A 20672-nucleotide genomic window follows, 5' to 3' on the forward strand; every position below is an offset into this window, starting at 1 on the left:
ACCGTTCACGGCCTCCCCCACCCCACCCGCCCTCCGTGCCTCCGGAGTGAGGTCCTGTAGGCCTCCTCCCACCAGTCCTGTGGCTCCAGCAGCTAAGAATGTGGTGGAGTCTGGAGGCAGATTGCCAGGCGCACTTCCTGGTTCCCTGATTTTTTCCAGCTGTGTGACCTTGAGCAAGTTACTTCACCTCTCTGTGCCTCCGTTTCCTTATCTGCAAAATAGTACCTGTTTCATTGGGTAGTTATGAGGATTAAATATATTAACATACATAAAGCCCGCGGGGCAGTTCCTGGCACACAATAGGCACGATTGTCAGTACTGTGATATTTTCATTAAGTTCCTAAAAGTTCAACACAGCCCCTGGTACCTGTTGCCTTTTATAGTCTGGCCCTGGCAGTTTTTGGCAGTGACATGAGAAGAAGAAGGTGATGTTTGGTTCTTGCCTTTAAGGCTCTCACCATATAGTCAGGGAGACCAGGAGACAGCACCCTGCGTACTAGGTACTGCCCTAGAAATCTTACCAGGCATCGAGAACAGACGACTCATTCTCGTGTGGGTGCGAGGACAGGCATCCCCGAGTAGGTGACAGCTGAGGTGCGTCTGAAAGGGTGATTACTGTGTGCCAGGCCATGAAGAGATGAACAGAGCAGGGAAAATGATTTCTGGATGGACACACAGGTGTAGCACCCGCTCTGTGGCTGGAGCAAACCGAGCAGGGGCAGGGACGGCGGGCCCGGGCGCATCCCGATCCCGGGGGTGGCTGTGGGAGGTAGGCCGGAGGGGGGACACCGAGCAGGAGCCCCGGGCAGCGGCCCCTCCTCTGATGGTCGCCCCCATGGTGGGCGTGTGTCATCCCTGGACACGGTCTGTAGACCAGTAGCCAGCGTTCATAGCAGGATTACGGTCCTGCTCCTCCTACCAGTAGCTGCATTCTCCGTGATCTGGAAACCTTTCCAGACGGACAGCCCACTTCCCCACGTTGCATCTTTTATGGCCTACACTGAGGAGGAATGGTGTGGTCATTATAGAACAGTGAGGCAGGAAAGAAGAGGCTTTCTTCAAGGTCACACTCCCCCTCCTGACAGACAGTACTACTCTCAGTTTATCACATTTTGTGTATTGATTTGCAGCTGGACTTCCAGTTAAAACAGATATAACCCCTGGGCCATCTCGATTATGTTCTGGAGCACGACGTTCTTTCTTCTGTAGGATGAAGTGTAACAGGCCTTCAGTAAAGGTGGAAGACAAGGATTTCCCCTCTACCTGCTCAAAGAAAAAAGGTAACCACTTCACTTCTTTAAAATCTTAATACAGTGAGGCAGGGGGGCTCCTGGATGGCTCAGTCTGTGAAGCGTCCGACTCTCGGTTTCAGCTCAGGTCATGAGCTTTCGGTCGTGGGATCGAGCCCCACGTCGGGCTCTGGCGCTCAGAATGGAGTCAGCTTCAGAATCTCTCTCCCTGTCCCTCCTGTGCGTGCGCTCTCTCTCGCTCTCTCTCTCTCTCTCTCTCTCTCACAAATAAAATCTTTAAAAAAAAAATAAAATCCTAATACAGGGGAGGCTGGCTTTGTGCACTGGGGGGCTCAGCAGGGCATGGGGTTGGTGGTCCCTTGCAGACCCCAGGACTGCAGCCAGTACCATTCTCCCCCTACAGGGTAGGGCCTTTGGGGAGCAGGAGAGATTGGGAAGCCCTGGTGGTTGTCACTCTGACAGCGATTCGTGGGAAAGCTTCCTCCGTGTAAATCCGGTCTGTTTTAAAGTGGTTGAGAAGGACTGCCCTCAGCCCAGTGCCAGCCACTCCGAGCATCCCGCTCATCCACTGAAATGACTCTTGCTCAGTTCACCCAGGACTGTCACGTTGCTAGACACAACGGACACTTTATTTTTCTTCCATCTTAAAGTATTTTTTCCCCCAGGACTCCACGAAACCTCACTCTTCTCGTCTCTCCCAGCCTCTGCCACAGTAGGGCCCTCTCCCGACTTCCTTTTGCTGGCTCCTCATCTGTCCTGAGCCACCTTTCTATCCACACTTGACCCTTAGGTGATGTCATCTGCTCCCGTAGCTTGCCGTTTCCCGTATATGCCAGTAACGCCCAAGTTTATATTTCTGGCCCAGACTTCTCCTTTGAGCTCCGGATCTGTAAACCCACTTCTTCTTACATCTGCCTGCTCCGCTATCCTCAGGGGCACCTCAAACATGATCCGTGTAAGAGTGACCACCCGAGCTCCTCCGCGCCGCCCAGTTGCACATACTGGAAGCTGGGGAGGCACCCTCAGCCCGATTCACTCTGTCTCCCACTCCGGTGACGAAGACTGTGTGTATCCACCTCCTTGTTTACCGTATCACTCGGACCCCGGCCCCCCTGTGCGCTCACCGCGGCTCCTCACACTTGCCATCTCCCCACACGACAGCCAGAATGATCTTTTTGAAGCACAGCTTTCTGTCGGCTCCCTGTTTAAAACCCTGCAGCGTTCCCCGCTGCTCTTGGAGAGAAGCTGAGAGTCCATGATCGTGCACCCTCCGCCCCCCGCCACTCCGTGTGCTCAGCTGTGCTGACTTCCTGTCCATGCCTCGCCCCCCTTTCTGCCCCGGGTCTCCGTCCGTCCATGCTGGCCCCACCCCCCCCCCCCGACCCCCAGCTCCCTTCAGCCAGCTGGTCCTTTAGAGCTGGGCGTCCGGGGCTGCCGCTCACCCCCTCAGGTTACTTGTTTGACGTCTGTCTCCGCACAGGGGCTACAAACTCCATGCTGGCGCGTCTGATGGGTTTCCCAGTTTCCCAATAACTAGCACAGACCCGCCGCTTCATAAACACTCTGTAAGGATGTGTTTATTGTTGAAATCCACAGGTGGTTCCACACTGAATGTGTCCCCAAGTGAAATCCTCCCTCTTCTCTACAGCATACTCTCTGTTCTCTCTTCCCTGAGTCCGGGAGCAACAAGCATGCAATCCAAAAATGTTGAGGTCCCCTTCATTTTCTTTCGCACCAAGTGTTTTGATATCCATACCAAATCTCAAGAGTTCCCAGAAGCTTGTCCCACGTGCCTCCCCGCTGCCTCGCCCTCTGCAGTACCAGAGCACAGCCCTCCTCATCTGTCGCCGTCCCCGCTCAGGCTTATCTTCCTCCTGCTCCTTACCCATCCAGTTTCCCTAGCGCTCTGCTCCTGGAGTGTCCAAAGCACCATTTGCTTTCGCTGTTTCCCCACTTATGTGCCTTTGGAAGCTCCCCATTCCCTGTCTGAGAAACACACGTTTGTTAGCAAATAGTCTAAGACCCCAGTCATCTGTGCCCACTTGCCTTTCCAGCTCTGTGTCCAGCCCCGCCCAGGCGCCCCCTTTCCACTTCAACCACGCCGAGCCCTCCGTTGTTTCTCGTACTGGATGCGCCTCCGCGCTTTGTACCTTCTCGACCTTCGCCCATTCTAGTCCCTTAGCCAGTGCTCATCCTTTTTGATCCACCTCCTGCCTGGTTTTCCTGGGCAGCCCTCCTCTCCCCAGGTAGACTGAGCTACTCCCTCCTTGGTATACGTGACGCTCTTGGCATGACCGGTCCAGCCCCACACGGATGACACTGGATGATAGCGGCCCACTGCCGTGCCTTCCTCTCTCTCTCTCTCGAGTCCCCCGTCCGGAGAGCAAAGCTTCTTTATCGTTTGACTCCCTTCCCGCATCCCAGCCCGCCTCAGGCTGGCGAGCCTGCTTGCCCCCAGCCTGACACTGACCGCGGACTTTGCTTTCTAGCAGATCGAAAGAGCTTCTGCACCATCCACAGCACAGGGTACCTGAAGAGCTGGCCGCCCACAAAGATGGGGCTGGACGAGGACAGCGAACCGGACAACGAGGGCTGTAACCTCAGCTGTCTCGTCGCCATCGGACGCCTGCATTCGCACGTGGTTCCACAGCCGGTGAATGGGGAAATCAGGGTGAAGTCTATGGAGTATGTGTCTCGGCACGCGATAGACGGGAAGTTTGTTTTTGTAGACCAGAGGTGAGAGTCTGCGTGCTACCCGTGAACACTGACCGTATAAGATTTTCACCTCTGAGTAAAGCAGAGCAGGCTGGGCCATCAGGGTAAAGAGAGAAGGAAGCGATGGGGATCTCTGCTAAAAAATGAGACCCTTCGGAATATCATCGTATATACAGAGATTTTGTCTTTAACACTCTTTGGCACGTAGAGACAGCTAAGTAGGTGACATTGTGGTTCGATGTCCGTGGCCAGGAGAGAAATGGTAGGCATAGGATGCTGCTGTCTGAATGTGTGTGGAACGTTCAGAAACATGGCTGTGATTGAAATTCTGGAACGTAGGACTTGGAAAAGATGACCTAGTCCTGAGCTGTCCGATGCAATGGTCTTTGGCTATGGTAATCTCATCCGGCTATTCAAGTCTTGGTTAAAACTAAGCTAGAAGTTCCTCCGGCTCACTAGCCATATTGCGGGTACTCTTTAGCTATGTGAGGCTAATGGCATAGATCGAGAACATCGCCATTGCAGAAAGCTCCGTTGGCAACACTGATCTAGTCTAGTCTCATTTTTCTGGGTGAGGACCTGGGGCCCCAACTGAAGACCGGCCGCCTCCCATTCACAGCAGAGTGGTAGTAGACCTGAGCTGAGGACCCTGATGTGCCCAGTTTGCCGTCTGTGGCCTCCTGGAGAATACTCACAGGCTGATAAGTTTTCTGGCTATTAGAAATAGTTGCTACATGCAGGAAAAGGGCGCCGCCACTTTTCAAGGCCCTTATGGCCCCCGCCACTGGAGCTTCTGATGTTTGGCCATTTGATTAAAAAAAAAAAAAAAAAAAGTAATGGAGAAGCTTTGCCCTGAGGTTTGGGTTTCTATCACATTTTTATCTGACTACTATAGTTACCATTTTTAAGTCTCCTTTCTTGGGATAACGACTCCTTTGAGAGCCTTCTTTTCTTTCTCTTCCCTCTGTTTTTAGAGTGTTGGTAAAGTTCAGTTGCACGAAAAAAATACATCCACCCAGCTTGGACCTTGTTCTGATCAGCACATTGGGGTTCATCCACTGCAGAGATGCTGTTAATTGTCTGAATAACTTTCTTTTTTTAAAAAATTCTAGGGCAACAGCTATTTTGGCATATTTACCACAAGAACTTCTAGGCACATCATGTTATGAATATTTTCACCAAGATGACATAGGACATCTCGCAGAATGTCATAGGCAAGGTAAGCTGGGCGGGTACAAAAGGTCTTCACGTTAAGGTGTCCCCCTGCTTTGAAACTAGTCCACATAAAGGTTCCAGAGAAATCTGCCCCCAGTGATGTGGGAGTCAGCCAGGCCAGGAGTCTTCAGGCCAAAACATGTCTGAGAAGAGGCTGATGTTCCCGGGCCCCATTTATCCCCTCACAGTGAACCCACCTCAGACTGTCTAGCAGTTTCTTGTACATAGGACAGCACGGTTTCTGGAAAGCATCTCTTGTTCTCGTTACACGGACCCTGTAAAGATTTGGTGTGGCTCAAACAGATCTGATTCTCTTTTCCATAAAATCCTGCCGTGCTTCCTGTATTTCCCTCTTGACTTATGGCGCGGGCACGTAACCAGCCTCCCGAGAGAGGAGCCAGTACTGAGCCCTTCCCTCGTTCATTCACCCAGACGTGCATTTCCAAAGAGGCCCCTTCTTGCACCTCTGCTACCGCACCCCTAGTTCAGGCCCTTGTGCCCAGCCGGTAATTGTGAGAGACTCCTAGCAGGCCCCCTTCTGCCCCACCTTCCACCTTCCATGTTCCATAGTTGTCCTGTTTACACCCCAATGGATTAAGCTTGATAATGTCCCATCCTTCCTTAAACCTCCTGCCTTAAAACCTTTGACCAGCATTCAAGACCTTCCACCTCCTGACCCGGACCCCCCTCCCCAGCTTCACCTCCCCACCCCCCCCACCCCCCGCTTGCAGAGGCATCGGGGACATCTCCTCACTTCCTGCCCCCACCAGGGCATGCCACGCGCCGGGCACTGCTGGGTCCTTCCCTCCCTCCTGTCCACACACCTGTACTCCTCCCTCGAGGCTCTGATCTCTTCCTCTGCATGGCTGCCTCTCACGTTCCTCTCCTGAGGGCAGGGGCCGCGTGCTGTCTCCCCTCTCTCTCCAGTGCCCGGCCCGTGAAAGGTGCCGGTTACATGTTTGTGACATGGAAGAATGAAGTTTGACTAGGTGGGTGACCCTCCCTGGATTCAGAAGTCCTAAAAATGCTGTTCCGCCATCAGGCTTTGTGATGGGGAAAGGACGCGGGCCCCCGGGACGTTTGTTGCTCCCTTCAAAGCTCGTCCCGGTCTGATGTCGATAGCCTTCGTTTCATACACTGAACAACAGCAAGCGACTCCCACATGAACCGAAAGGCTCCGAACGAAGCCCTCGGAAACAACCCATTCTCCGAGGGCCCGCGCCCCCGTCTGATGACACAGTGATGGCTCTGGAACCTTGGCACATTTAGGATTTGGCTGGTTTTGTATGTTGGCCTGTGGGAACCATATTCATGGCTTCTTTGCATTTTCAGTTTTACAGACGAGAGAAAAGATTACGACTAACTGCTATAAGTTTAAAATCAAAGATGGTTCTTTCATCACGCTGCGGAGTCGATGGTTCAGTTTCATGAACCCTTGGACCAAGGAAGTCGAATACATTGTCTCAACCAACACTGTTGTTTTGTAAGTGTTTTCCCCGTATCAGAAGCTCCCTTACTTCAGAGATCTAGATGCCTGGGGCTGTCTCCCTGGGAAAGCGGGCGCGGGCGGCAGCGAGTATCCCAGCCTTCACCACTAGCTTGCTGATACCCTCTGAAGCCTCAGGGTTGGCAGAAGCCCACAGGGTTGTTAACAAAGAACACGCTTCCACACGGAGACCGCGCAGGCCCCTGGCTTGTGGAGTTGCTCCCGGAGACAGCAGCGTTTCCTGCCCAGTACAGCAGTTACCGTTTGAATCCCGGCGGCCCTGCACCCTGGGTGCCCCTGGTGCTGCCGTGGACGGAAGGGTTGACGGTCGGTGAGAGGCTCGCCCAGGTGCCCGTTCAGACCAGCCCGGGCTGCAGATGGCCGGGTGTCTGTGCCCGCCAGGCAGGCGGCCCCAGTGCTGGTGGCCAGAAGCCTGCCTCAGGCTCGGCCCCCTGCTAGGCGAGAAGGGAAGGACCTGCTCCTTGGCCAGTACTGCTCCGCACATCTCCTTCCCCGTGGTGTCCAGACCCAGCCCCTGTGGCTGGAGCCGAGTTGGGGGGGGGGGGCAGGGCGTGGTGCCCCTGCAGACTGGTGGGGGAGGAGGCCTTGTAGCGAGGGCCGCACGCGGCTGCAGTCCCCTTCTCTGCCGGACCGTGTGTCCCATACGGACCAGGAAGGCCCAGGCAGGCAGTGCGGCCCAAGGCCGGGATGCTGCCCGTCCCGTCCTGAAACAGCGAGGAGCCCTGCTGAGCCACTCAGACAGACACTTCCTTTTCTGGCCTGTCCAGGTCCAGAGTGGACACCGGACACCTTGGCCAAGGTGAAAGGTGCACGGTTCTGAGCAGGCCTGACTCATGTTTCCTTATTGCTGGGATGTTCACAGAGCCAACGTCCTGGAAGGCGGGGACCCAGCCTTCCCGCAGCTCACAGCGTCCCCCCACAGCATGGACAGCATGCTGCCCTCTGGAGAAGGTAACTATGGGCTGCAGGGGCATCGGGGCTTGCCCGTGAGAAGCCGCTTGTGGCCAGCATACCCTGTCCCCAAGTAGCTGGTGTCCCCAGCCCCCATGTAAGAAAGGAGGCCCCAGGGGATGAGCACTAAGGACATTGTCCTCTCATATTCTCTGCTGAGCCTGGAATACGGGGAGCTCAATTTTTGCTTTTCCTGAGGCTGCCTGGACCCTGGAAACCCTTGAAACAGCAAACTCCCTGCTCCTCTTGGGCCTTCCTCCATGTTGCCCGGTGACTGGGACGTGGTGCCTTTTGGTGACTGTCGCTGGCTCCAGTGGTGGGCGGAGGGTGTCTGTCAGCACTGGGCTATGTGCCATACGGAGCGGGGCTCCCTCCCGGCCCCAGCCCCTGCTCTCTGCACTTGACTCATCCTTCCACGGGACCACCTCTGCTTGCATGGCTTCCCTCAGTCCCGTCTCCGCCAGGGACTCCTACATCCGGTCTCTGTCTCCAGAGCTCTAGGTCTGTCTCTCCAGCCACCTCCTGGACAGAGCCACCTGGAGTCTCAAAAGCACCTGAAATTCAGCCTCTCCAAACCCAGTCTCTGCGCTCCTCTGGTTGCTTAAGCCAGAAACCTTGACTCCTCCTTCTCACCCGTTCTCTCTGAACACGAAATCCTGTCCCTTCTACCTGTTAGACTTCTCCGTTTCCCTCCCATCCGTCGCCTGGATCACTGCAGAGAGTTCTCTAACCCTAGCCTCCCTCCCCCACCCAGCCCCCTTTCTCCACTGTCATTCGTTCTCCGTGCAGTGGACTTTGCAGTAACCCAGTCTAAGTGCCTTTTCTGTGGGAAGTGCTTTGGCACCCCTTATCCTCGGGATCCTGCCCAAATCCGTTAGTACAGTATCCAGGGCCTTTCATGATCAGATGGGTAGCTCCTGCGGTGTCATCTGTCACTCCTTCATCATTCACGAGGAATCTCTTGGGAGTAGTCTCCCAAGTTTCGTCCCCCCTCAGTGCTCTTGCGTATATTGGCGGCTGTGGGTGGAATGCCTTCCCCTCCTCGCCTCTCTGCCAAGCTAATTTCTCATCCTGTCTCAAGACTCAGCTCAGAGTTAAACTTTCCCAGGAAGCTGCACCTGGCCCTGGAGGAGTTGGGTGCCTGGGGCTTACCGGTAAAGCTTACTGCACTTGGCTCCAGCCATTGTTCATCTTGTCTGTCTCCCTGTTAGACTGTGAGCTCCTTGAGGGCAGAGCTTGCTGACTTACCTCCGTGACCCTGGCTTGCATACGGTGGTGGTCAGGAAACAGATGTTGAGTGCAGGAGGGGAATTAGATGCTTTGCTTTGGTCTCTGATCCTGGACGCAGACTTGAGCCTTCTGCTGGAATGCCTTTTCCTGACGAGCTGCGCTGTTGCCCCTAAGGGCGTAACCCGAAGGTTGAACTTCAAGTGGATCACAAGATGAACTGGTTTTAACTCATAATAGCATTTCTTCCTCGGTTGCCCTTTCCCACTCTCAGATTCCTTTGTTGTAGGTGGCCCAAAGAGGACCCACCCCACTGTTCCAGGGATTCCAGGGGGAACCAGGGCTGGGGCAGGCAAAATAGGTCGAATGATTGCTGAAGAAATCATGGAGATCCACAGGCAAGTAACACCTTCTAGTTGCACCCTTAAACCAGTGGTTCTCTACCCAGGGCATTTTACCCCCCTCAAGGGATGTTTTGTAGTATCTGGAGACATTTGTGGTTGTCATACCGGGTAGGATGTTGCTGTTAAACATTCCAGTGGATAGAGACCAGGGATGCTGCTTGTTACACATCGTGTAGTACACAGGGCAGCCTCCCTCCCATTTCCCCCACCCCCAACAAAGAACTTTCCAGTCCAAAATGCCAGTAGTGCCGAGATTGAGAAATCTTGCTTTAAAGAGTGAAACCCAAACAGGCCAGAGTTAAAGGGAATGCTTTGGGAGACTCACTTTTCTTATTACTTTGTTTTATGACTCAAGGAGCTAATGAGGATGGATGAACACTAACAATGCAGGACTGCAGGAGCGGTGACAGTGATCTGGGCCTTAACAAAGCATTAGCTGCTTCTAGTCAAAAAGCTGCCTGGCTTTAGTAATAGAGACCAAGCAGAAGCTCTCTTGAGAGGGCTTCTTTTCCATACGTAAGAGAGGGGAAGTAGTTTACTTGGGTTTGAGTTCTGGGCCTCTACTTGGCTGTGCTTAAGAGATTCACTTAACTTCTGGTCTCTGTTGAGTTAAGCCATAAAAGGCGGGTAATAACTATCTCTCAAGGATTGCTTTAGGAGTGTGAGAGGTCTCAGGAACATTTCTAGAACAGAAACTGACATATGGTGAGTGCTCAAAACTTGTTGTTTAAATCTGAGTCTTTAAGAGTAGTGATTAAGAGGGAAGCAGTTACATGTTCATCTGAATTTGGGGGATGGAGAGGGTAGTAACCAGGCCCTTAGGAATGCACACTTAATGGAACATAATAAGAAAAGGGAAAAATTATTCCCTGCCGCCACTGGATTGATTCTCTCAGAATTGAAAGCTGCTCTTGTGTTCTACTTGGGCCATAGAGGGGCTCTTATCCCAGTAGGCAGGACAGTTCTGTTCCAACCCTGTGGGAATGGTGGCTAGGACCCCTGGGGTCTACTTCAGGAACATGTCAGGGCAGTGTGTAGTGATAATCAGATTCTTACTGGCCACCACAGACATACTCTGTGCCTTGCTTGAAACCATCCAAGAACGGTGTAAGACCATCCTTGACCTCAAGGATCTTACGATGGTTGAGAAGTCTGTTTTCTTTATGATAATAGAAAAAAGGGAGAGTGTGTGAGCTGAAGCAAGGAAGGGAGATTGCCAAGAATCCTAATAAAAAATGCTGAGAAGTTTAGACAGGAAAAAAATTGTAAGACCCCATTCATTGTAGGATGCTGAACAGCTGTCCAAAATGTTGTTAATAACATTATTATGTTAATGCTAATAAACATATGGAAGTTGGATTGGAATAGGAAGAGATGAAGGTGAACATGCTTCATAACCCAGGAATGAGGCCCATCCCTCAGTGATGATACTGTCGCAAAGAAAAGTCAGTAATTGAAGGACTAGAAGATGAAGTAACAATGAAAAGGCAATGCCAAGATGGGAAACCCAGGAAAATAGTGGTTTCCTAGACATAAGTAAAGGAAGATGGGAGACAGCAATTTAGTAAGTGATTAGTACCCATCTGTGTGCGCTGAGAGTGCATGGCATATAGTTGTATCCTGCCTTTGAGGAGCTTATGATCCTGGAGAGAGAAAGCTTATTCACTCCCAAGTCTACAGAACCAGGCAGCAGAGGCCAATGGCCAGAGGACTGCTGAGCACTTGGGAGCGGGCCGCCTGGGGAACCCGGAAGCTGCATTCGTCCCTGTAGAAGCTAAGGGCCTGGTGGTCACACGGCTGCCACCGTACGCGGGCTTCCCCGCCAGGCCATTCCTTCCTTTCCTGAGCTCCCTCAGCCTGACGAGCGTGTGTGCAGGTTTACAGTTCTAAGGCTTTCTCTGTTAATGTCCTATGCGGAGAAACCTACTAGCTGAGAGGGCCTGGACCCGCTGTTCATCGCCCGTTGCTTTCAAAGGCGGTGGAACAGTTGCCCTCCTCCTCCTCCTGCGAGGCTACTTTCCAGGTGTAGCTGAGCCACCCCAGCACCTTCCATTTCCTAAGAGTATTCACTAGTGGAAAAGTGTCTGTAGGGGATAGGGTAAATCACTTGCTGTGGTTTCTAGTTTATGGTCTCAAAGACAGAGGTTGAAGTTCTCAAGTCCCCTCCAACCCTGAGATCTGGATTCTGTAAGAAATGAAACTGGCCACTTACTTGAAACTCAATGACCTGAAATCCAAACCCGAAACCAAGGCTTTGCCAGTGAGATGCCGGACTCCAGGGACGGCAGTCTAGACCAGGTGCCTGTGGGATAAGTAACAGCTCCTCGCCTGTTTTTGTAAACATAACTTTATTGGAACACAGCTACACCCATTCATCTCCACATTGTCTGTGGCTGCTTTCAAGCTACAGTGGCAGAGCTGAGCAGTTGGGATCAAGACCTTCTGGCCTACAGAGCCTAGGCAGTTACTGCGTGGCCCTTTCCAGAAGGTTTGCCAGTCCCTATTCGAGTTCTTCATCCTTCTTTCCCACCCCCACCCCTGACACCCCACTGAAGAAAAGGAAAGCAATACAACTAACTCCTCTTTTCTCTGACAGAATAAGAGGGTCCTCACCTTCCAGTTGTGGCTCCAGCCCATTAAACATCACAAGTACACCTCCCCCTGATGCCTCTTCTCCAGGAGGCAAGAAGGTAAGGCTGATGACTCTTAGACTAAGGTCCTTCTTAATCCAGAGAGCCTCTTGCCCAAGTTCTGAAATGTTGGGGGTGGGAGTATGTGATTACCGTTGTGGTTGCTGAAACAAGTTGGACTCTTTTAAGTAAAGGCATCTGGGTGAGTTTAGGTATAAAGCATTTGGGTGGAGCTAGAGAGGCTTGCTGATATCCTTAGTGGATTTATTCCATGTGAATAGGGGAAGGCAGAAAGAATGTTCTAAGGAATGGGGAGGCCATTGCATTGAGGGAGCAATTCAAGAGCTCCCATGAAGGAAGGATTAGTGAGTACCTCACAGAAAAAAACTATCTAGTTCGCTGCCAAGAATTTTCAAGGGAGAAAATATCACTAGTCTCTGGTGCAGGCACGGGAAATGGTAATACTAAGCAGGAGCGCTTTGGTGCTTTGGAGGGCAAGCCATGCCTTCACAGCTGCGGAATACGTGGGGGGTCTGCTGCCTGGGTTTCCTGGGATAGGACGGCACTGGGTACAAGGACTGTATCAGTCGCCAGCCCTCATGAAGAGTTGGCTAGAAGATTACACCATCAATAAGCTTAGAAACCACTCATCTGTTTTCATCTTTGCCAGAGAATATGCAAGTGTAGAGCCATGTTAATTGTAAATCATAAATCTGTAGTGCCTGATGGTAATACAGGTTAGAATGATCCAGAAATCTTTGGACATAGTCTTCCTTCCCCTACCTCCCAAAACATACAGAGAGAAAGAATATTGTAATTTACATAAGACAGGACTCCTAGAACACAAATTGTATCAAAAGCAGGAAACTGCATTCCTCTGAGGCTCAGGTTACCAGGAGCTATGGTGCTACCAGGTAGGATGGGGCAAGGGTGGTCGGTGAGTAGAGAGGGCAAGGACTCCTGCTTCTCCCAGGGTGGCTCTATTTTATACAGCAATCTGCTGTAAAAATTTCTATTTGAAAATAAGTTTTGATTCAACCCCCACCAAAGATTTCAAAGTCAATAAATTAATGGGTAAGAGTGATCAGTGAAAGATAGACCTAGGCTTGAAGCCTGGCCTTGCCATGACCCTGTATAATTATTTAGCCCTAGTTTTGTTTTATAACAGGGCTCCTATAGGTTAGGACACTCAGCATCTTTGCATATGAAGTCCTGTTATGAGGTAATATATGTGAAAGTGCCTGGCTTTTGGTAATGACTCAGAAGATAGCGCCAACAGATAAAGCCTAGGCTTGGTACATCCCCAATCCCTGTTTACAGGTTTTTCTCTTAGGCCTGTTCTCCTGTTACATCCCTAGGTCCTTCCTCCATATTGGATCCACCATCTCCTTGGGGTGGTATCCCTTTCTCTGCTTCTCAGTTCAACTTTTAGGCACTTGACTTCCTGGTATTACCAAGAATCCCATTACTCTGTTTTGAAAGGTTATCACGCCAGTATAGTGCTTAAATATTACTCAGGGAACTTCTATGTACATTTTCTCATCTTAGCCTCACAACTTTATAGGTGGCAGAATCTAAGCTCCCAAATAGTAAATGCTGGGCTAATCATTTAACAAGTATAGCCCCAAACTTAAAGTCAGGTCTCTTTGACTTTTGATTCTTTCCACACCAACAACTTCAGAGATCTAATACTGTACTCTACGTCACAAAGCCCCAAGTATTTTTTAGGCATTAATGGAAAAATTTTTTTCTTGGGGCTTATAAAAATGGATCTGAGAGAAAAAAACTCTGAATACATTCTGACCCTCAGCAACAGGACTCGTAAGAGCAGCTTAAATGAGACAGGAGTTAGAAAGGACAGCAGCACATTGTACCAAAGCCAGGAGAGTAAAGGTGGCCCCATGCTTCCAGCCCTTCCAGTCACTTTTAAATTGAGCAGGTCCAAAAATGAGCCATGTAGCTTGACCGTTATTTCATTCAGGGTCAAGCTAAAAAAGTGAGGCTCTAAGTGCACCTCCTAGGTTCCAGGAGTCTGGACATTCAGAGGCACTAAGGCAGGTTCGGTTAAAGCAACAGTTCCCTGGTGTTGAGGGGGGCAAGATCCTTTCAGGGATCTGCAAGGTCAAAATTATTTTCATAATCTAAAAATTTTTTTTCTCTGTGTTGATACATGAACTAATAGTGCAAAAAGCAGCGTTGGGTAAAACTGCTGGTGCTTTGGGAAAAATCATGGCAGTGGCACCAACCAGGACTAGTAGTCCGTGTAGTCTTCCTCACCATATGCTAACAATAAAAAAAAAAAAAATTTCAAGCCAGTTTCATTTAAGGATATCCTTAATAAGCAGTAAAAGTAGTTTATAAAATCCTTGAGTAAATCTTTCTAACAAGGTTACAAAATGGGAAGTATGCGTAAAGCACTTGTGCTGCACACTGAAGTACAATGGTCGTCTCAAGGAAAAGTACCCGCGTGGCTAAGTTATGAGCTAAATGAACTGCTTCTGTCAAAGGACACCATTTTTACTATTGCAAACTATGGTTGTTCAGACTTGGGTATTTAGCATACTTTTTTTTTTTCTTGAAAATGAATGAACTGGTGAGTTTAAGGAAGACAGCTGACAGAATTTGTTGCCCATGATAAAACTTAGCTTTTAAGCAAAAATTAGAATTTTTGGAAAACTTGTATCTGCTACTTTGAACTCAACAGCTTCCCAAAACTTACTATTACCTCACCATCAGAAATAACTTTTAGCAATGGGGATGTTTTGAGTTATAATGAAATGTGTCAACATCAGCAAGTGTTTTCCAAATGACCACTGCAGCAAGATACTTCAAAATCATGCAAATGTATACCAATGGATTTTTATATAATAGAGTACAAGAATTTCATTGATAAGGTTTCCGATTCCACACTGCACCTTATCTTTAAGAAACTTCCATTTGTTGGGTTTTGATGTAATATCAAAGACTACCAAAGTTATTTGAAAAAGCTATTAAAAAGGACCTTCCTTTCCCAACTACATACCTGATTTCCTTCATATACTCCAATCAGACATCTAAATAGACCGAAGAAAATGAGAATCCTGTTAAATCCTATTAAGGCAGACATTTAATTTGCAAAAAAATTTTTTTTAAATGACATTTCTTTTTGCTATTTTAGAAAAGCTATTTTTCATTAAAATGCTATTCATGTTAACATCTGTTTTAGATTTTAAAAATTATTAGTTTTAACTTCAAATATAGTAAATATTGATAAATGCATATAAACAAAAGTTCTTTGGAGTTCTCAATTCTTAAAGGTTTCCCTACCAGAAAGCTGGACTGGGAAAACAAATTTGTAATGCCACCTACTGGCTAGATCTGAAATCACTGCCTCTCCTGAAATCGAATCAGCTCACCAAGGTAATTTAGTCCTTGGCCTTAATCATGTGAATAAGGTGATCCAAGGTAGTCGGATGCTCTAGGGATTTCATTCAGCCTTTAAAGTGCCTGTGTGGGCTGAATTATAGAGAATACTTTGGGAAGAGGTTTTTCTTACTGTGACCATTCCTAACAGTTTCTGGTTTGAAATCCTCCAATAGGAAACACTTTCCCCCTACCTTTCCAGCATGCTTCATTTTCTTGATGATCTTGAGTACAGTACTGGTTGAAACTGTTGATATGAAATCTTCACTTTTGTTTGTAGATTTTAAATGGAGGGACTCCAGACATTCCTTCCAGTGGCCTACTGCCCGGGCAGGCTCAGGAAAACCCGGGTTATCCATATTCTGATAGCTCCTCTATTCTTGGTGAGTAGCAGTATCCCTCCTTCCCACTACAATGAGCTTGCACAGCGTCTGGCATAAAGTTAGTTTTAAGAACTGAATGAATAAAAACTAAGTTTAAAGGTTTAAAATCGGTTTAAATCTTCAGAGTTTAATGGTTGAGTTCGGGGGGAGGAGGGAGCCTCCAGGTTTGTCCCTGGAACTCAAAAGGAGACTCCAGCAGCCTAGATACGTACAGGCTCTTCCCCCCACCGGGGCCGTCAGCTCTTCACTGGGAGAGCTGCTGAAGGTTCAGAGAGAAAGCCTGGAAGGATGATCAGTAAGTATTTCAGCGGGTATTAAAAGTGGTAGAGTCGGCTTCTCCCATCTCACCCATCTTTTTTGCTATTTGTCTTTCTGGACTTTTTTTATCCCCCCCTAATCCCTACCTTCCTGTTTCTTTCCTTTCGAATCTCCCTCCTTGTAACTGGTTTTGTCAGAATATCAAAATGAGGTCAACTCCAATGCTTTTAATATTTATTGCATTTTAAGCGCTTTGTTTCTAAAGAGAATATATTCTGGCAATGCAGCCCCAAAAGCATTCTCTCCCGCCATTCCCACCTTCCTGTTAAGAACATTGTACTTATTAAAAGTGTGCTTAGGAACTGCTTGCTAAAGTTAAACATGCTCTGGTATTCTGACCGACCGGTCTTCATCTCCCCCTGCAGGCGAGAATCCTCACATAGGCATAGACATGATAGAAAACGACCAAGGCTCAAGTAGCCCCAGTAATGACGAAGCAGCGATGGCTGTCATAATGAGTCTCTTGGAAGCAGATGCTGGGCTGGGTGGTCCTGTCGACTTCAGCGACTTGCCATGGCCGCTGTAAACACTACATGTTGCTTTGGCAACAGCTACAGTATCAAAGTGCATTACTGGTGGAGTTTTACAGTCTGTGAAGCTTACTGGATAAAGAGAGAACAGCTTTTATGTACTGTCTTCATAAGAGCCATCTCAGAGCCATTGATACAAGTCAATCTTACTATGTGTAACTTCAGACAAAGTGGAACTAAGCCTGCTCCAGTGTGTCTTCATCATCGATTATTGGGCTAGCTGTGGATAGCTTGCATTAATTGTATATTTTGAATTCTGTTTGTGTTGAATTTTTTAATCATTGTGCACAGAAGCATCATTGGTAGCTTTTATATGCAAATGGTCATTTCAGATGTATGGTGTTTTTACACTACAAAGAAGTCCCCCATGTGGATATTTCTTATACTAATTGTATCATAAAGCCGTTTATTCTTCCTTGTAAGAATCCTTTACTATAAATATGGGTTAAAGTATAATGTATTAGACAGTTAAATATTTTTAATAAATGTTTCCCTTGTTCTATAAATACTGTTCACATTTCAAATAGAAAAAAAAAATCCCTGTGCTGCAGGGCTGGACCAGTTTTCTACCATGGCTATTTCAGGACAATCCATGCCAGTAACATTTACAGTGCCTTTCTGGCCTTCGATAACCGTTCCAGGACTTAACATAATTTCCCTGTTAGCTTAGCTGTACTGTTAAAATAGTTATCCAAATTATTGCAATTTTATGTGAATACAGTGATGTTACTGCGTAACCACAAATTTCAAATCCTATGAAATTACAAATTCAAGATTAGTTCTAACAAATGGGCTTCTTTCCTACAACTCCTCTCTGCTCACGGTTGTGTGGCTTCACACATTAAGTGACCCTGGACCCAAAGCACCTAAGTACTTCCATCCACTTCCTTCTTGAGTTGGGCCACAGAGTATTTTTTTTTTAAAAGCATTTGCACTAATAGTTTGCTTAGAAAAGCAGCACAGTATAATGGACAAAACACCGAACCAGTGTCAGAAATTGGTTCTGACACTTAAGGTTATCCTATAACCCAGTAAAGTTATTTCACCCTTCTTCTTAGGTTTGACTAGAAAATGTTCTTTTTTCAAACACTGCTGTGGATTTGCAGGGAATCTAAGTGCTTCATCACACACAAACCAAATCGGGAGTTCCATGAGCTACTCGGTGGTTTCTAGTTATACTGATACCAACAAGACAGGGAACCTGCTAATTATGAGACTAAGGATCTGGTCAAGGTGTCTATAAAGCTGATCAGAAACATTAAAACAGTGGAATTTTATTTTGATGAAAAACTCGAGTTTACAATCATTTAGTAAATGAAGAGCAAACACTTCATTTTCCTATCCCATAACTCTTAAGGAAAAAAAATTAGTAAATAAATATCTGAACAGATTAAGGGTAAGGCAGACTGGATAATAAACCACCTCTGATGTTCACACTTCCTGCATGTGACTCACTCTAAAAGGGCAAAAACAGCATTGGAGAGAAATAAGATATGGGCATTAGGTCTCCTCCAGATCATTCAAATCAGCCCAATGATAAATACTCCTTTTTTTGCCCATCATGGGCAGCAAACTATACACATTTTACTGAAGGAATACTTTGATAGAAGCACTTATTTCAGTTATATTGTGCATCACAACTATAAAAATGGCTTGAACAGTTCCATTTAACCACCATTTATAAAGTGCAACTATGTAATATTCTACGTTTTATCTGGGGTGTGATGAATATCAATCTAAGCTGAAAATACCCCAGCTGCCAATTTTCACCACTTCTGAAAGTATCGAGATGTGTGAAAAAGGACTGTTCCCCCATACAAAGAACCAATTTCACAAACCTACTGGTAAACAAATACATTTATATAACTGGAACCTCAGGATGCTAGAGTTGTACTCATTTAAAAAAACCATTCAGCTACCTTTGGTCTTTAAAAAAAGCCTACACTGCAATATCCTAAACATTGGCATGTGCATCTCACGATGAAGAGAGCAGCCTTGCAGTGCAGAATGTGCAGAGTGCAGCGTCACCGTGAAGAGCATGCTATGGTTTCAAGGGACATCGGCATCACAGCATCGGATTCTGTGCATCAGGATCGAGGTCATTGTTGCCAGAAGGGGGATGGATAGGGAGAATATCCAGCTCATCCACTTGTGGAGTTGGGTGCATGACTACCAACTGGTCCTGGGGAATGTCTGCGGCAGCTGCTGCAAGATTGGTGATAGATTTACTCTTTACACACTGAAAGTCTACGTGCCGACTCTTTCCTTCTTCCTTCTCCCAAGACATTCGAATAAAGGGTCTTTGGACATAGTTGTAAATCACTTCTGGGCGGCCCCCAGGCCTCTTCTTTACTTTTTCTTTGTAGGTAGGATAACCTGGAGGAGAGAAAAGTTTTAAAAACTGAGGATACACACATACATGAGCGTGCACACAGTCCTGCACACTTCTCACCCAAGTTAGCCTAAAGAGGGCTTTCCGGCTGTAGTTCCTGAACAAACAAAACAAAGAAAGGAAACCAATATTCCATCTCCTTGGTCATCAGTTCAGCAGCCAGACACAGAAATCCTGCTGATGCAATTCACACAAGCTTCCACCATCCTCTCAGCCACTCAATACACCAACCACCAGAAAAATATTCTTGAGGTAAAAACATGGAGGGGATAGGTCCTAAATACAATGGTGGGTAGTCTGGTGCATCTTGGGCTCTATCTGTGTATCCTTAATATACCTGAACCCTTCCCTCCACAGGATTATCTGGCCTCGAGGCCTGCAATTTATTGCTATATTAGCCTTCTAATTTCCTTAAACCTAAATCTCATCTTTATATTGCCTTGGGTTTTTTCTTTCTTTCTTTTGTTAAAAGATAAAGAGCTATAGAGTTCTCCAGCTTCACTGGTTCTAGGTATACTTCTGCACCTAGATCAGCAAAGCCAATATTTTAAGCCCTTTATCATTTTAACACTACTCCCAACAACCAAGCAGCTCATTCAGATTGGCAATTCCAAAGCTGCTTCCCCTGATTAATTATACCTTCCTCTTCTTGGATAATTACTGAAAAGTAACAATTAGTGAAGACAATTCTAGTTTGGGAAAAGTTTCAGTCATTTACCAGTAAGGCAATTTTTCCAACGACATATACTCCTTAGAAACTATTATAAGTCCCATCCGTCCCTCCTACTAGCAAGAATTGCTAGTTTAGACCAGGGATTGGCAAACATTTTCTGTAAAGGGCCAGATAGTAAATATTTCAGGCTCATTTTCAGCTTCTCTTGTAAACTATGCCACTGTAAAGTGAAATCAGCCACAGAAATACATAAATGAATATGTCTATGTTCCAATAAAACTTTATAAAAAACAGGCAATGGTGGGGGGTGCAGGCAATGGGCTCATGGGCTACAGACTGTATTAGAATCAGAAAAAACTAGAAAGACCTGTATGTATGTGGTTCAGGTAAGGGGGCTCAGGGGCAAGCAGGGCTAAAAAGGTATTAAAGACCCTCTGTAGAATGTATTGTTTCACACTTCCAGTCAATTACCATCTGTAGGGCAGCACTAGAGACAGAAAGGTCTCCAGCTCTATTCCCTGGTCCTTGATTCCTCTTAGACTATTAGTCTTTTTTTTTTTTAATTTTTTTAAATTTTTTTTTGAAGATTTTATTTGACAGACACAGAGAGGGAACACAAGCAGGGGGAGTGGGAGAGGGAAAAGCAGGCTTCCTGCGGAGCAGGAGCCCGATGCAGGGCTCAATCCCAGGACGCTGGGATCATGACCTGAACTTCAGGCAGACACTCCCCGACTATTAGTCTTTAAAATTCCCACCTCATCATAGTCCAATCTGTCCTCCACACAGAATCACCACTCTGATACAAGTGTAATCAATCGTATTACTTAAAATGCTTGAAAACTACCAATGGTTTCCTCATGCTTCAAGGGAAAGTCCAAAGTCCCTCACATAATGTATAAGGCTTTTTTACAAGCTGGTTCCAACCTACTTGTCATCAAGCTTCAGCTCAAATACCTCTGCCTGAGAGAGGCCTTCCTCATCCTCCTAATCTGCAGTAGCTTCCAGGTGCCTTCTCTCTAGCTCTGACATCAAACAGCTAAATACCACTATTTACAAAATGACACAAGACAACACA

At 47.5% G+C, this 20672-nt stretch overlaps 2 protein-coding genes across 23 annotated transcripts in view; one reads left to right on the forward strand and one right to left on the reverse strand.

Moving 5' to 3' along the window:
• Window positions 1-17646, forward strand: part of ARNTL (aryl hydrocarbon receptor nuclear translocator like) — a 98664-nt gene extending 81018 nt beyond the window's left edge. For 10 of the 16 annotated variants that reach the window (XM_027578602.2, XM_027578601.2, XM_027578604.2 and 7 more), the window contains 9 exons: window positions 1131-1280; window positions 3740-3986; window positions 5078-5184; window positions 6513-6663; window positions 7550-7638; window positions 9155-9263; window positions 11866-11959; window positions 15582-15684; window positions 16368-17646. In XM_027578602.2, the coding sequence (XP_027434403.1) occupies window positions 1131-1280; window positions 3740-3986; window positions 5078-5184; window positions 6513-6663; window positions 7550-7638; window positions 9155-9263; window positions 11866-11959; window positions 15582-15684; window positions 16368-16528 (1211 nt within the window). In that variant the 3' untranslated portion in view covers window positions 16529-17646. The remainder of the gene's footprint in view (window positions 1-1130; window positions 1281-3739; window positions 3987-5077; window positions 5185-6512; window positions 6664-7549; window positions 7639-9154; window positions 9264-11865; window positions 11960-15581; window positions 15685-16367) is intronic. The other 6 variants (XM_027578606.2, XM_027578609.2, XM_027578611.2 and 3 more) reach the window with 2 other exon arrangements.
• Window positions 17647-17790: 144 nt separating this feature from the next.
• The window catches only part of BTBD10 (BTB domain containing 10), a 77632-nt gene continuing 74750 nt past the window's right edge, over window positions 17791-20672 (reverse strand). For all 7 annotated transcript variants that reach the window (XM_027578620.2, XM_027578626.2, XM_027578625.2 and 4 more), the window contains one exon: window positions 17791-18908. In XM_027578620.2, coding sequence (XP_027434421.1) covers window positions 18598-18908 — 311 coding nt within the window. In that variant the 3' untranslated portion in view covers window positions 17791-18597. The remainder of the gene's footprint in view (window positions 18909-20672) is intronic.

The sequence above is a fragment of the Zalophus californianus genome, chromosome 11 (genome assembly GCF_009762305.2).
Source record: "Zalophus californianus isolate mZalCal1 chromosome 11, mZalCal1.pri.v2, whole genome shotgun sequence".
Lineage (NCBI taxonomy): Eukaryota > Metazoa > Chordata > Mammalia > Carnivora > Otariidae > Zalophus > Zalophus californianus.